The 15938-nt window shown below is 50.9% G+C and overlaps 6 protein-coding genes across 6 annotated transcripts; 2 read left to right on the top strand and 4 right to left on the bottom strand.

Moving 5' to 3' along the window:
- Window positions 1-541: 541 nt before the first annotated feature.
- FMAN_02963 (uncharacterized protein) lies at window positions 542-1623 on the top strand (the record flags this gene model as incomplete). The annotated part of the gene is made up of 3 exons (XM_041831720.1): window positions 542-686; window positions 794-1298; window positions 1389-1623. The coding sequence occupies 3 exons, from the start codon at window positions 542-544 to the stop codon at window positions 1621-1623; spliced, it is 885 nt and encodes a 294-aa protein (XP_041682255.1).
- Window positions 1624-3020: 1397 nt separating this feature from the next.
- Window positions 3021-4883, top strand: FMAN_02962 (uncharacterized protein; the record flags this gene model as incomplete). Its single annotated transcript, XM_041831718.1, has 1 exon — window positions 3021-4883. The coding sequence occupies one exon, from the start codon at window positions 3021-3023 to the stop codon at window positions 4881-4883; it is 1863 nt and encodes a 620-aa protein (XP_041682254.1).
- A 493-nt stretch (window positions 4884-5376) lies between these two features.
- FMAN_02961 (putative carbamoyl-phosphate synthase small chain, arginine-specific) lies at window positions 5377-6802 on the bottom strand (the record flags this gene model as incomplete). The annotated part of the gene is made up of 2 exons (XM_041831717.1): window positions 5377-6558; window positions 6614-6802. The coding sequence occupies 2 exons, from the start codon at window positions 6800-6802 to the stop codon at window positions 5377-5379; spliced, it is 1371 nt and encodes a 456-aa protein (XP_041682253.1).
- Window positions 6803-9127: 2325 nt separating this feature from the next.
- On the bottom strand, window positions 9128-10018 carry FMAN_02960 (putative electron transfer flavoprotein beta chain; the record flags this gene model as incomplete). Its single annotated transcript, XM_041831716.1, has 3 exons — window positions 9128-9210; window positions 9270-9912; window positions 9968-10018. 3 exons carry the CDS (start codon window positions 10016-10018, stop codon window positions 9128-9130), a joined length of 777 nt encoding a protein of 258 aa, XP_041682252.1.
- Window positions 10019-12324: 2306 nt separating this feature from the next.
- Window positions 12325-13356, bottom strand: FMAN_02959 (putative argininosuccinate lyase; the record flags this gene model as incomplete). The annotated part of the gene is made up of 2 exons (XM_041831715.1): window positions 12325-13259; window positions 13311-13356. 2 exons carry the CDS (start codon window positions 13354-13356, stop codon window positions 12325-12327), a joined length of 981 nt encoding a protein of 326 aa, XP_041682251.1.
- A 590-nt stretch (window positions 13357-13946) lies between these two features.
- Window positions 13947-15239, bottom strand: FMAN_02958 (uncharacterized protein; the record flags this gene model as incomplete). Its single annotated transcript, XM_041831714.1, has 3 exons — window positions 13947-14252; window positions 14325-15086; window positions 15192-15239. The coding sequence occupies 3 exons, from the start codon at window positions 15237-15239 to the stop codon at window positions 13947-13949; spliced, it is 1116 nt and encodes a 371-aa protein (XP_041682250.1).
- Window positions 15240-15938: the final 699 nt, after the last annotated feature.

Genomic DNA, 15938 nt, shown 5'->3' with positions numbered 1-15938 from the left:
TCAATAGAGACAGCCCAACGGCGGTACCCTGAACCTCAGGGAAAGCCCCGCCGCGCTAGTAACCCCGCAGTTTCCTGATACTAGCTGCAGACGAGACCGTACCATGACTTTGTGGGTAATGATCACACCAGACTCAGAGTCCTTCTGACCTAGAAATCGAGCCACTCAACTTTGGGCCAGGAAGGGAAGGGAAGGGACGGGACTTGATTGATTGAGTGAAGTGAGGTGAGGTGAGGTGGTTGCAGTTCCTGAGTCGTCAATCGATGAGGGGAAAGACTCAGGGCAAAGCAACCACATAACATTCCTTGCTGTACTTAAAACGGCCCTCCTGCTCTTCCTCATCTTCTTCTCCTTTCCTTCCTTTCTCATCATTATCCAGATCACTTACAAACCAACTCGGCAACAACAACAGTAACCTCTTCTTTTGTGGTAGCTAGCATCTCCTTTCAGTGCTCGTCTACTTCTACAACTTGACTTCAACACACGTCACAATTCTTCCTCAGCTATTACCCTCTTCCAAACCCCCAACAATACCGCAAAGATGAGTGCGCAGAAGACCTCGGCCATCGCTGACCAGGAGCCCGTTGACGTTCTCTTCGCCATTCACGAAAAGTTCGATCTTCTGGACTTTGCCGGCGCGCTCGAGGTCTTTACTACTGCTTCACACGATTTCAAGGACCCTGACAGTAAGTATCCTCTATCTCACTGTATACTAGTCCATACCCCTCGTTTTGGTGTACGGTGCATTCATTTGCTTTACCCCTCCCGCTGATCACGTTTCCCCTTCATGTAGACAACAAGGCCTTCGAGGTCACCATCGTCGGTCCTGAGCCCAAGGTCATCTCCGACCAGGGCGTTGTCGTTGGCTCCCAGATTTCCTACAAGGAGGCTCACGAGCGCCTTGAGGACTTTGACATCCTCGTCGTCGTCGGCGGCAACTCCAAGGAGGTCGTCGCCAAAGAGCTCCAACCCCTCTCTCTCATCACCGACTTCTCGGAGCTTCAGAAGCGTGACCCTGCCCGCGAGCGTACCATCCTCTCTATCTGCACAGGTGCCCTCTTCCTTGGCAAGCAGGGTATCCTCTCTGGCCTGTCTGCCACTACCCACCCCGACTATCTCACCACCTTTGAGAACATTTGCAGCGATGCTGCGACTGTGAACCTTCAAGAACGCACCGATGTGGTTGAGGACGCTCGCTACGTCGTCAACAACCTTCGATTCGATCTCGGCGAAGACGAGAGCCCATACATCCGCCGCAAGTCCGATGCTGGCCAGGGACGCCGCCCTTCAGCAGCCCGGTACGTAACACATGGAGAGTGGTCCATCTATACCCCACTCTGTCATGCATTGGCTTTGAGACAGTTAAACTGACTTATGATGACACACAGAAAGGGAAGCATGTCGTTCAAGGATTCCAACACCCGCCGTGAATCCATTGTACGCCGCGCAGCTATGCGACTCGGTGGGCTCCGGGTGGTCACATCCGGAGGTGTCAGCTCTGGCATTGATGCAGCCCTGTATCTTGTCAGCGCTATGATTGATGACTTTACTGCGTTGGAGGTGGCCAGGAGACTTCAGTGGACCTGGAACAAGGGCGTTGTCGTCGACGGTCTCGACGTCTAAGATCCCTGGCATTGATTGCCGGCTTGTACGAATTAAGAGTTTATGAGGGGCTCAGGCATGGCCCTGATTGAGACCAATATTTATGTATTTAATGTATTTGACTGATGAGCGGGAGGAACCCTAAGAAAATACCAAAAAGACTAGGAGCTCTCTATTTAATTCAATTGTTTTGGTCGCCTTTCAAAAATGTTAGGGAAAGTCAGTGAAACTGAATTGATCACTGATGATAACCAGATGCCATCCTGGGCTTATTGAGTTCATAGCTGTGTCGGCGTTGAACTGCGGAGGTGGAGGTCAAATGTGACACTAAAAAGCCACCAAAACACAAGGAGCAAACGCCAAAGGGCAATGACGTGTTAGAGCAGGACCCACACAAGCTCGGGGAGCTCCAGGTCGCGACGCGGGATAAGCTGGAGGTCGTGTGATGATGGTTATGCCCACGAACCAGGGGGGAAACAGGGGTTAGAGTGGTCTAGGCAAGGGACATCACCTCATACTATGAGTATGAGTGAAACGAGCAACGAAGCGGTCGTCAGTCCATCTCGTACAGCTGCGTTTGCATTTGGAACGGGCTAGGGATGTAGGGATCGGACAAGAGAAGCACGATCAAGGTGGCATGGGTAACATTGTTTTCGGTGAAAGAAATTGGACATCAGCTCATGATATCGAGAACAAGAACACATGAGAGCAGTCGAAGTCATGATGAACTGAATAGACTCAATCAAGTCTTGATCATGGCCCCTAAGCAGGAGGTCATCAATTCAATTGCATTACCATGACTGACAGTTGACCTTGAACCGCCATTAACCACAATGCGCCAGTTTGAGGGGTAGAATACCTACTAAACTTAGGTATTCTACTGTGCAACGCATGGCCCACTTGCGGCTGCATATCATGAGACTGCATGTGACCATTAGGATAACTTTACTGATACTTAGCCTTTGAATGACCGGGCATGTTGGCTTGATCCGTGTAAGCATGAAGTCTCACCAAGAAATAAAAAAAACACCCCGCCAATTCTTGATGCACACCGTCATGGCTTTCGTATTTCCACTTTGCAGCGTTCACGTTGAACAGGAATTTAGACAACGATGTCTAGGCCAAGATCTTGTGTCTGTTCGAGTTGTGTGGCTCAACGACGCCACAAAGTGGAGCAAAATGGCTGACATAAGATATTTTCACTGTGGCACTTAATTGGATGAACAACCCTTTACACTTAGATTCGCGACGGGACTGAAGATGATCAAAGCTGTCTTGTGCTTCGATTCATTACCTACTCTCGCCCTTCAGACTCGGATCCTCTCCGGGATTATCAATCATTTTTAACGCAAAAGAAGAGCACATGAGAATCGAGTTTAAACACGTCAGACGTTCACGCGCCGTCAATTGCTTTCATCATGACTGACTGGGCCAAGCTCAAAGTCGTCGACCTCAAGGCCGAGCTCAAAAGTCGCGGTCTACCACAGCACGGTCTCAAAACAGAGCTTGTCGCGCGATTAGATGAAGCTGATCAAGAAACTGAGAATACTGAGAATACTGAGGCCCAAGAACAGCTTGAAGATGCGCCTACAGACAGCAACTCGGGAAATAATGAGCCACCAGCTCAACAACCAGTCCTTGCAGACAACGAACCCCAGGAAGCGACCGAGCAGCATGAACCGGAAGAAGAGAAACCAACGGCGGAAATAATGGAGCTAGAAGAGAAACAGCTGGATGATGGCATCGCGCCCAATGCTGATGGGGAGACAAATAAAGGGGTCCCCGAAACCGAAAAGGAGGAAGATGTCAAGAATGGAGCAATTGAGGAAGCGGCGCACGATGGCGATCTGGTCGCTGACGTGCCAATTCCTGGCAATGAAATAGATGCTCAATCAAGGGAACCAACGGTGGACGAGAAATCAAGAGCGGGAACAGTGACAACCACTGTCGAATCTACACCCTCCCACTCACTCGAACCAACCCCTGCTGCTGAACAGCAAAAGCGCAAACGCCGCTCTCTCACACCCCCACCAACTGAAGAATCGATTGCTCGCAAACGCGCCCGCACGGAAGAGAGTTCAGCAAACGGCGATAATCTAGGTGCGCGACAGGAAGATCTGCTACCTGAACCTCAAAACAAACCTGCTCCTATGAACTTGGATAGTGAGCCCCAAGCAGAGGAGCCTCAGCAAGAACCTTCACAGGAAGCTGCCCTAGAGACCCAAGTACCCAGACAAGAAGAATCCGGTGAAGACGGAGATAAAACGCAGGATATGGACTACGAGCGGGACGTCGCGCCGGCGGTGCATCCGGCCACTTCTGCACTTTATATCAAGAACTTCATGCGCCCTCTCCGACCTCAAGATGTCAAGGCCCATCTCGTCACGCTTGCGAGACGGTCTCAAGATGCAGCGGACGATGACGACGGGATTGTGGCTGAATTCTTTCTGGATCAGATCCGCACTCATGGTTTTGTTATCCTCAAGAACACCGCTGCTGCTTCCCGCGTTCGCACTGCACTCCATGGCAGTGTCTGGCCTAATGAGAGCAATCGCAAAGCGCTCTGGGTTGACTTTGTCCCTCCCGAGAAAGTCCGGGACTGGATTGATACAGAACAAGCCAGCGGCGGCCCCCGCGGCCGCTCCGGTGCTCGATGGGAAATCGTTTATGAGGACGGCCCTAACGGTGATGTTGAAGCACATCTCGAGGAAGCATCAGCATCAACATCTCGCACGATGCCTCAACTGAGCGAAAGACCACACCCAAGCTCGACGATGGCGACTAATTCTATCCCTCTTGGACCCAGAGCACTCCGAGACCCTGCCATTCCTACTGGACCACGCCCTGTTCGCCCCGGCACTGGACCTGGGCCAAGACCTCCACCTATCATCAACCCAGGCGGTGCATTCAAGCGCACCAACACTCGCCCAGTTATCGACTACCAGCCTGTATCAGAAGACCTTGCGCGCCGCCGCATCGACAACATGCGCTCTTATTACACAAACGATCGCAACCGCGATGTCGGCCGCGAGATTAATCGCTACTCATTTGAGAATGGCACTTCATTCGTTGACCGAGGCAAGGAGATCTTTGAAGGCATCCGACCTCCACACCGCGAGCGAGCCATGGGACGTGAGCGCCGTGGTGGGAGACGCCGTGGACGCGGCGGCGGTGGCGGCGGTCGACCGCGTAGTGATCGGTATCTCCCCCCGCCACGGGACGACCGCCGACCTCGTCGTGGCTCCTTGTCTGACGACGGCGACATTCGAATGAGGGACTGAAGGCTACGTGCGCATGACTTGCTATGGCGTGCGAAGAAAAGATAGGAAATTCAAATTAATAAGTTTGCATTGTGCACAATGGTATTAGGAGCCGTATCATATGGAGGGCGGCGTTGAGACAATAAAAAGGCAAGGAAATAAACAATAGATGTTTAGACATCTGTGAATTGAGTAACTTTAATTATAATCACCGCTTTAAGTCTGAAGACTGCTTCAATCCAATTCATATTTTGTGTATGAGCATTAGCTTCATTCAATGAGACGCTACAAGGCTGGATGCAGCCACTTGCTTGTGTCATTCACTTCAGAACTTTTCAACACAGAGATATGACATGGCGGCTTCATGTGTAGTAGTGGTATCACAATCTTTCCGTTAAAGATCAATGTTTCTGAATACAATATTAAAATAGCAACCATTATCCTTGCTCCCGAGAAACTAACAGACGTTACCAACGACCTATCCCAGACGCCAAAATCATCTCACACTAGTCGTTTAAGCGGTGGCGGCAAGAGGAGTGGGTTCAACACCGACGCGCTCTCGGCTCATGATATCGAGCATCAGAGGTGTAGGTCGGTTATCCTTGAAAACCACCTGGTTACTCTTGGCAAGCTGGACGTTCTGGAGGTACTTGTCGAAGAGGTAAGAGCTGTCCATAGGGCCACCCTTGGCCTCGGGGTGGAACTGGGTCGAGAAGATGGGGCGGGTCTTGTGGAGCATACCCTCGTTGGATCCGTCGTTGAGGTTGACGAAGTATTCCTTGAAGTCGCTGGGAAGGGTGCTGGCATCGATGGCGTATCCGTGGTTCTGGCTGGTGATGTGGCACAAGCCAGTGGTCAAGTCGAGAGCAGGAATGTTGTGAGCGCGGTTACCATACTTGAGCTTGATGGTGCGAGCACCGACAGCAAGAGCCAGAAGCTGATGGCCGAGACAAATACCCATAATAGGAATGTTGGAAGTCTCCATCAGGCGGGCGAGATTGTGAACAGTAGCCTGGCAATGGGTAGGGTCGCCGGGACCGTTGGAGATGAAAACACCATCGAAGTGTTGCGAGACCTTGTGAATGGGGTAGTCATAGGGGAAGACTGTGACAGAAGCACCTCGGCTGACCAGGCTACGAAGGATGTTCTCCTTGACACCGCAGTCAATCAGAGCAACGTGGAGAGAAGCACCGGGAGACTCGACAACGAAGGGAGCCTTGGTGGTGACACGCTTGACCAGGTTGATCTGGCCGGGGTCAACGAAACCCTCATCCTCGTCGGCATCGTACTCTTCTCCAATGGAGATCCTAGCCAGGGAAGAGCCCTGCTCTCGGAGGTGGGTGACAATAGCGCGGGTATCAACGCCGGAGATGGCGGGAACTCCCTCTCGGGCGCACCACTCGCCAAGACTCTCGACGGCAGTCCAATGGCTGTAGTTGACAGCGACATCGGAGACAACGATACCAGCACACTGAACGTGGGGGGACTCGAAGTACTTGAGAAGGTTATACTCGTCTCGGACGGCGGAGGGAACGCCATAGTTGCCAATCAGGGGCTGAGTGAAGACGAGGATCTGGCCTCGGTAGGAGGGGTCGGTCATGGACTCGGGGTAGCCAACAAGAGAGGTGGTGAAGACGGCCTCACCAGAGATGTTGGCATTGGCGCCGAAAGCCTTGCCTTGAAAAACAGGACCGTCCTATGGGCATATTAGATTGGTTCGACAAGTGAGATGCCATTGCAGGAGTACATACTCGAATCGTGAGAGTGGCGGGGAGAGAAGCAGCGGGAGCAGTAGCTCGAGCAGCAGAGAAGGGCATAGTCCTGCCCTTGCTACCAGCAACAGCTTTCTCAGACAGGTATCGGACCTGAAGCATGGTTCGGCCAGAAGCCGACGCGGACTTGGCCGCGGGTTTGGCAAAGGAAGCCAGTCGGGAGAACATTTTGGTATATGTCGGTTGTTTAAGTTGTGTTTAGAATGAGAATAGTCGGTTGATCAAGGAAGTTCTTTAGCAAGACTGGGACTTCCAGAGGTGGTCTGTAATGGTAGATATGTTAGTTTTGGATTCTGGCTAATCAAGGCAAGGTTTCGAGTGGTGAGTCAAAACCAATGGAGATTACGAACCAGAGAGATAATCCTATAAATCGAGTTAGCATTGCGCCAATTGAAGTCAATGGAAGTCTTGGTGATGATGAGAGGAGCCATCGGGTGGACAAACATCCATCTATAGCTCCTACAACGCACGTTGTAAAGCCACAGATGAAAATATGTTGAGTGATGGCGGGGTTGATACAGCGAGCCTATGTCACACGCGATGTAATAAGAGAGAAAAAAGAGTGAACGTACCTGCGAGGTGAAGACGGATGGGCGCCCGTGCATGTGGGCGGATTAAAGAGACGAGCTCAGTTCAGAGTTATAAGAGAAGATGCAATCGTGTTGCAGGAATGTTGAGTTAGGGTCTGAAGGTCAAGATTGTGTGGATTTATCGCGAGGATTTCTTTCTGTTGGAGGAGTTCTTTCTGTTGGAGGAGAAGTAAAAGAAGAAAAGGGTCAAGAGGGTGGGAGCTGGGAAGAAAAGATACCTTAGGTAGGATACCTCTAGTGAGGATCCAACCATAGACAGGATGGGATGGACGAGAGGTGCGATCCCGCTCCGCAGGTGCCGCCCCGATAGGGAAACCTGACAACACGGTCTTGGTCATTGGCAAGTTTTTTCAAGCTGAGTGGGTTCCTGGCTGCAAATTTCCTCCTGGCGGAACCAGAAGCCCGCTCTTCCGCCGAAGAAAACAGTGCTGGGCGGGCTGAGCGCTCCGCCTATTGGCGCTATCAGAGCCCCGCTGCCAGGAACTGAACCCTTTGGCAGCATCTCTCAACCTCCGATATCGTTTTTGACTCTTTGTCGATGTGTGAGTCCTTGACCAACACCAATTACACGTCACAACCCAGCACAGCACAGCACAGCACAGCACAGCACAGCACAACCTGAGCCGATCATTGAGCCTATTGTTTCTTCATACCACATATATCGCCAAAAGAAGAAGGCAAATTGCAACCATTGAATATCGTGTCTCAAAATGCTGCAACTCATTGCTCTTGCACTCAATGCCATATTCATCCAACGTAGACATGTCGACTGAGTCAAGTGCTCCAGCACGACCTTGTCAATGAAACCATACAAAGATCCACCGTCCCCAGATAAACTCTGGAAATGTTGAGACGTCATTTGATTCGCCATTGTTGAGTCTTCTCCTCTGTTGGCGGTCAAAGCATGGAATCCAAGCTAGAAGTATTTCTAGCGTAGCATTGTCGATCGCTCTGATAAGAGATTGTGGAGCTCTTGATGGCCCTACTACCCTACCAGGCACGCGGCGTTCGGCAGTCGGAATCCAATTATGAGACAACCTTGCAAGTCTTGGTCTTGGTGTAACAATACGATGGATGCTTTATAGAGTCTCTTGAGCCTCAACTCAGGTACTAACAGAAATTCATATCGCTGAGAGAAAACTGCTCACGTGCGTGTTTGTCGAATTATAGCCCTGGCACATCCCAGGCTCCCTACGTGACACCCGCACGGAGCAGTCTTATAAGTGCAAGTTGCGTTCTAATTTTTCTATGGCACCCCAGCGCCTTCAAGTGGAACATCTTGGAACAACGGAAAATACGTTTAATTTAACATGGACCCTTCGAGATCGAAACATCACTCCTTGGAATGAGGTTGCGTTTTTTTTTTTTTTTTTTTTTTGTTTTCCTCACCATCTTGCCTTTCCATTACTCTAGGTAATCAAAAGATATTTCACATCCACACTTACAACACAAACAGTTCAAGGAAAAGGAGAATATCAGTCGCTTCTCACATCATTCCTATAAATTCATTAAAACAACAAGGTATATTAGCTTGTATTTGAATCTCTGGAATTACTTGCTATGCCTTCCTTTTCAATACCACCCATGTCTCATAACATCTCTAGAGTAACACACGCTTTCCCCTCCTCTCCTAAATGGGCGGCCCAATAAAATAGTGTAAGTCAAAAGCATTAGGGAATATTTAAATTAGAAAAATATATACATATTAAAAGTAAAAGGTCGTTCCAGCTCTTTTTTTGGGTCACGAGCGTCTTAATGGGAGCTTCGGGCAAGCTGGAGGATAGGATGTAAGCTCGCCTCTTGTAATCTTCGTTTTACAGTTCATAGTAGTAAGAATACTGCATCCGGGGGTAATCCATTCTAATGGCCTTCGGCTTTATCATGTTCACTATTTGCTTCTTATTTACAATGCACCAAGCTCCTTTAGCTTGCTAACCAAGCCACCAACATCCTCAACCTTACCACCTCCCTGGCGAGCTGGTGGTTCTGGGGGAGTGTTAGTAAAAGCACCGTGGGACATTTTATGTGAGAGAACGATAACTTACCAATGACCTTGAGTGTCTTGAGGCGCTTCACACCATCCACTCCAAAATCCTCAAGCTTTGTCTTCTCCAACTTCTTCTTCTTGGCCTTCATAATATTAGGCAAGCTGGCATAGCGGGGCTCGTTGAGTCGTAGGTCTGTCGTGATGACCATGGGCAATTTGGCGCTGACTGTCTCAACACCACCGTCAACCTCCTTTGTCACGGTGACCTTATCACCAGCACCGAACTCGATCTTGCTCGCCTGTGTAGCTTGAGGCCATCCAAGGAGACCTGCAAGCATTTGGCCGGTCTGTGCCGCATCGTCATCGATGCTCTGCTTGCCCAGAATCACTAGGTTGCTCTTCTGCTGTTCCACGGCCTTCTGCAGGATCTTTGCTACTGTGAGAGGCTCTAGCTCATCTCCATCCTTGAGCTCGACGTGGATTCCTCGGTCTGCGCCCATGGCCATGGCTGTTCGCAGCACGTCTTGCGCCTTGGGAGGACCGGCGGAGATAACGCAGATATCCTCGACACCACCGGGCGAACGCTTCTTCTCTCGGATACGCACTGACTCTTCGACAGACAGCTCATCGAACGGGTTCATTGAGTGCTTGACACCAGCTGTTTCGACGGCCGTTTGGGCCTTGTTAACTCGAGGCTTGACCTGTAAAGATTGTCAGTGTTCCGTTGCTTCTCAATTGTCGATTCGGCTTCGTTACAGCATAGTCGATAACCCGCTTGACGGGTACGAGAATCCGCAGTGCTGACATGGTGTATGGGTGTTGTTCAATGCGAAATTGAAGTTGTCGAGAGCGGCGAGACGTTCACGAGGGCCGGCCAAGTCGTCATGGCAAAGCTCGGCGCGGTACCGGCTAGGGCCGGTCTCAGCTACAACCTCGGCCGACGGCCCACGTGACAGATCCGCCGGTTGAACGAGCGATGTCGGGATTCATTCCCGTGTTATTGATATTATTTCTGTTAAAAGTTTGCGGTGTGTATTCATGGCATCATGTCTTTCTCTTCTATCATTATCCCCTATCCATTTAGACAAAATTCTACCACAACCGAACTGATAAGTATAAGAGGGGAGGGAGGTGTTGATGAAATCGGCCATTGGCGGTGTTAAACCACCGGCAACTTATACACAAATGCCGAGCCCGCCATGTAACTAAGGAACGGTGGTCTACCACCAGTACGGCCCCACGCAGCCAAATCACTTGTTCCTTTGATGATGCAGGCACATATGCGGCACTGACGCAAAGGATTCTAGTGGTTCTGAGCGTCCATATGGGGGTTCGTGCTGGCAGCGCACAACGGTTTAACTGCCAGGCCCTCGGCCCGACGTGCTTTACAGATGTAATGCACACAGTGAGCGTGATGCTATGTGATTGCGATCTGGGCTGAGTGACGAACATGGAGAAGATATCCTACCTAAGTAGATAATGCATGCACCTCAAGACAAGAGAAGGCGACCCTGCGTTTATGAATACCTAGTGGGCTCTTGAGAGAATCTAGCTCACTTCTTGGTAAGGTATCATCTCACAGACATCACTTCCCTACAAGTGAGGTCCAAAGCAGCATTCCCTTCTGGCGGCCAGTTTGACTCTGTCTTAAGGGAAGTTCCATCGCCGCACACAAGGCTCGGTCTAAGACAATACTTCTTAGCCACGCTCTACCAGAGGTCATAAGCTTCCTTCTCGTCTTCCCCGACTACCCTTCTAACACTATTCTATTCAAGATGATATCAAAAGGGCTGTTTCCCGAGATGGTTCCGCCAGGTGATTGGAAGGCCTCGGAGTTTTAATGTCCTAAATACCTTAATAAGTAGGAGAGCCAAGAGGAGCTGCTACCGCAGTTATTATGTCCATCCTCTCGGTCATATATTCAGGTCATCGGTCGATCAACCTGATTGGTTTCACTTGTCTACTTGGAACCATAAGAAGCCTGCCCTATGCTTATCAAGAACAACCAATACACCCCAGCTTTGCCGCTACTGACAAGAACAACTTGGACATTTTCGGCGACCTACGAATGATATGTCTTGGTCAAGCCGTGATCATATTCCTGGTCACTTTTGCTCAGGATAGAGCCACGGGAGTACAGGCATGCCGCAAAGCAGATTTGGAAGCCAGGAATTGTCAAGTGTGGTTCTTGGTGATGCCCACGGGCCAATTAGCTCTTGGATATGCCGTTCAGTGGTGCCAAGGTAGATACAATAAACTGTGGAAACATTGATGACGTTCATGCTTCGATGTTTTGTTCTTTGCGAGCGGATCTCTCATATTGAAGCTACTAACAAGGCTCGGGCCGCCCCGTTAACGAGAGAACAGGCAGCATGCACAGAACGCGTCAGAGGTTGAATTCGAGCCAACTACAAGGGACCACTGGTCTAACGACTAGATTGAAAAATACTGTAGGTGCTGCTCCTGTGACCATGCCCCATTGATCTTCCCAACGATCCTCTGACTCTAACATATCTCGTTGCTGGGTGGCCGGGGACGTACTGTCTATTTGTACCTTGAGCCACGCACGAAAGACAAAGCAACTCGATTATCCATAGAGGAGTTATCTTTGGTTGGCTGTCTGGTTTAATTACCCACAAGATAGGTCTCGATAGCGGAGATTTGGCCTAGTACTGAACTCCGGCTCGTCCCCCCCTGGGCAGTCCTCCTCTCAACACTCCTCTCGAAGTCGAAGACGTCAACAATGTCGGCCTCGAACAGAGGCGAGATCTGTTTAAGGTCTGGCAGCTCTAGTTCGGCGATAGAGACACCCTTCCCCTCTGCTTTGCGCACAACGGCGCCGGCGATGTGGTGCGTCTGCCGAAAGGGCACGCCTTTCACAACTAGATAGTCGGCGACATCAGTGGCGAGCATGTCGGCTGTTAGGGCTGCCTTCATCTTCTCCGAGTTGATCTGCAGCGTGCTTAGGACACCGCCGGCGATTCGCAGACAGTGCGAAACCGTCTTAACGCAGTCGAGAAGTGGCTCCACTGACTCCTGGATGTCCTTGTTGTATGCCGTGGGAAGGCTCTTCAAGGTGGAAAGAAATCCCGACGCCTGGACAGTTGGTCAGCTCAGGGCACACCCCCTTCAAGTCTTTCACCGGGGCCTGAAAGGAGACGAACCTGGCCCATAACCCTCCCAGCCTTTCCTCGAATCGCCTCGAGGCTATCAGGATTCTTCTTCTGCGGCATCAAACTACTGCCGGTGCTATACTCATCGGCAACCCGAATAAAACCAAACTCGGCTGTTGAATAGATAATCAGGTCTTCGCTAAGGCGGCTAAGGTGCACCATCAGCAGACTCGACCACTGCAAAATCTCGGCGACGAAGTCACGATCCGCCACTGCTGCCAGACTATTAGGGTGGACGGAGGAGAAGCCTAGGTCTTTGGTGAGAAAGGTGCGGTCGATGCCAAAGGGGTTTCCCGCCAGGGCGCCAACACCGAGGGGACAACAGTTGGTTCGCTCACGGACGCCGTGAAGTCGTTGTAGGTCACTCATAAGGTAGGTAGCGTGTGAGAGCAACCAGTGGGAAAATCGAACAGGCTGGGCACGTTGCAAGTGTGTGTAGCCGGGCATGAGGATATCGATCTCTGCCTTGGCGCGGACAACGCAAACAGCCAAGGCGGTGCGCAGTTGTTCAGACAGGTCATCTAGCTGCGTTCGCACCCAAAGGCGCATGTCGGTAGCAATCTGCTCATTGCGGGAGCGGCCTGTATGAAGTTTACCAGCGATGGCTGGGCCAATGAGCTCAGCTAGACGACGCTCGTTGGCCGTGTGGATGTCCTCGTCAACAGCAGGATGGATGACAAACTTCCCATCAGCCCACTCCTTCTCGACAGCCTCGAGGCCCCTGGTGATCTCGCTCAGTTCCTCGCCAGTGAGCAGGTCGAGCTGCCGCAGTGCCTTGGCAAAGGTGATGGAGCCCCTGATATCGGCCTCGTGCAACGCCTTGTCAAAGGGGAGCGACTCGTTGAACGCAACCATGAGGTCGTTCATGTGCCCTGCTTGGCGATGCGGTCAGCACACGTTGCAACAGTGGACAGAGCTGTACCGACCTGTGAAGCGACCGCCCCAGAGGAGCGTTGATGGGTTGGGCACCATAGTTGGTGGTAGTGGAGGGACGCTGGCAAATGATGTCCAGAAGGCAAAGCACTAAGCAGTTGGTTATTGTATGGGAAACAGCCTCTTTATGCTTGTGGATTGAGACCACTTGCTTAGTTGTCTCTCAAGGTTCAAGGCAGTGAATGTGTGATCAGTTGAGGCTTCATATTAAGGTTCTTGTGTGTTTTGGGGCGTAGTACATGACGCCGGGTATTGTGCTGTATTCGAGTATTATCCTGACTGTGCACCTGTAGTATATGTTGACGAATATGTAGACAAAAGGGGGGGTCACAGGACAGAGCCCGAGAGCGGCACAGTATTGCTTTTTTATTTCAGCGACAGCTCACAGACGGGCTGGGACTCAAGAAATTGTTGTTGTGGGTGACTACTCAGTCACTTCGGCATTGACGACAGCAAGTGTCTGCCGGTAAACTGTGTTTGGGCGCTCAAGCGATCTGAGAGAAGTCGATATTTTGTAAAGAGACTGGTTCATTTAACAGGCACGCCTATACTCCAATGCTCCAACTAGGTACCTTAGATTGCCAACAAATCATCCTTCGAAACAGCCAAGACTACGACTACACTACCGCTCACCAATCGTCCCATGCATCATCCTGCTTCTTTGGTGGAGGAGCCGCCGTGCTCTTCTTGCCCATTCCCATAGCACTTGTGCCGATTGAGTTGTTGGCGGGTTGTCTTTGATCAGCCAGATTTGAGAACTCGTCCCAAAAGCTCTTCTTGCTCTCATCCAGGGGGGCTTCTCGACTTTTCTGGTTCTCAGGACCTTCCACGAATCTGGTGAAACCCTCCTGTGCATTCTTGCCCGCCGCTTGGGCCTGCTTTGCGAAAGCGGAAGCGGTCATTTGAGCTTGCTTGGCAAAGTCGCCTTCAGCAAACTGTGATGTGTTAGATAAGTCTCCGAGTTAAGGTACATAGGCAGAATGGCCTGGAAAAAGAAAGTGACATACCTGCTTGGCAGTGGGCTGAATGTAGCCATCATTAACAGTCTTGGCCGTCTTTGAGACTGTTGATGTGAACCAGCCGAATCCCCGAGTCAGAGTCGCGACAGCGTCCTTCTGTATATCACCAAAGTTGAGGTCGTTATCCGAAGAGCTGGGCGCAGGAGTACTTCCAAATCCGGCATATTTTCCTCCCTGGCTAGGTGGCAGATGGTCTGGTCGTGCAGCGTTATCGGCTCCAAGCCTTGAGAAGTACTGGTCGTCCACCTTGACCTTGCCTCCGCCTCCGCCTCCGCCTCCTGATGCCGCTGCAGGACTCTCATTGCGGCGCGAGCTACCACTCATTGGGGTTCCCGTTCGCGATGCGGGTTTCGTGGGCGCAGACACAGGCTTCTTCGCACCAGGGACATATTCGCGGCCCTCGACCTTGCAGCTCAGTCTCTCCTTCCACTCCTCACCGACCTCACCACTGTATCGCTCTGCAATAGTCGAGTCTTCCCATGTGATGCCCATCATCTTAGTTTGCTCATGCTCTTCAAAGAAGTTCCTCCATCCCTCGTTGCCGCCCAGTCGCATTCGTTCGATTTCGCTCGACTTGAAGGCGTCCATTGAAATACTTCTGACGAAAGAAATGTGGACTCCAAGGCCTCGATGCACACCAGCGCACGAGAGGCAGATGAAGATGCCAAACTTGGGAGACGCCCACTGGGGAGAAGGCGCATTGCAATCGCAGCAGATATTATTCTTTGATTCCTTCTGGAGGGTGGCCAGCTATCAACATTATCGGCGTCAGCATGTGTGACTGCAGCGTAAAGTACAGAGAGGATGGGGAGAGATTAGATGAGTAGGAAAGGGGATGAATTGTGAGGGACGAACCTTGGACCGAGTCTCGGGATCGACCTCCCACATGCCCTTGGATGCCATCCTGAGAGGTTCAGTGCTATCGCGGGATACTGGGGCGTCGATTAGGTATATTGGATGTTGCAGCTGCTGTGTTTGCTGGACACGATATAACTTCGTAGGGAGTACGTACAATGGATCTCTATGATGAGTTGGAATCATCTGAAAATGGAAACAGAAACAAAGGGAGACATCTGAGGGCGCTAGTGCCATAGGGTACCTTGCCTCTACATTTACACCACTCAGCGCCCAAGGCTAGTTGCTTCATGCACTGGAGCAGGGGGCCAGCTCCTCCCGCTCGTTGCCATGAAGTGCCCCAACTGCTCCCGGCCATTTAAGGGGCTATCTAGGTACCTAAGGTTGGCGGGGCATTTTATCCATACCTACCTCATTGAGGCCAGTTCTAGAACCCTTAGCCACGTGAGCTACGTAGCATATTATCCAGCATCAGTCTATACGTTTCACGTTGAAGTTTTCAACTGATTTATTTGCAACTCCGACAATCTTCTGCATGCAAATGGTCCAAAACACTGACGACGCATTAGGTAACTTGACATATCCGTAACCTTCCTGTATTCTACAGCAACGACGCCTCTTCCCTCCAATCCCCACAATCCTCAAGGGTAAGGTAAACTCTACTACATATCAACTTGTCTCGTCCTTATGATGTCGAGCACAAAACATCACCACGAATTTACATACTTTCACCTTTACAGCAATATA

The sequence above is a fragment of the Fusarium mangiferae genome (genome assembly GCF_900044065.1).
Source record: "Fusarium mangiferae strain MRC7560 genome assembly, contig: FMAN_scaffold006, whole genome shotgun sequence".
In the NCBI taxonomy this organism is placed as follows: Eukaryota; Fungi; Ascomycota; class Sordariomycetes; order Hypocreales; family Nectriaceae; genus Fusarium; species Fusarium mangiferae.
Note: the sequence above shows the minus strand (reverse complement) of the source record. Positions and strands in the feature narration are given on the sequence as shown.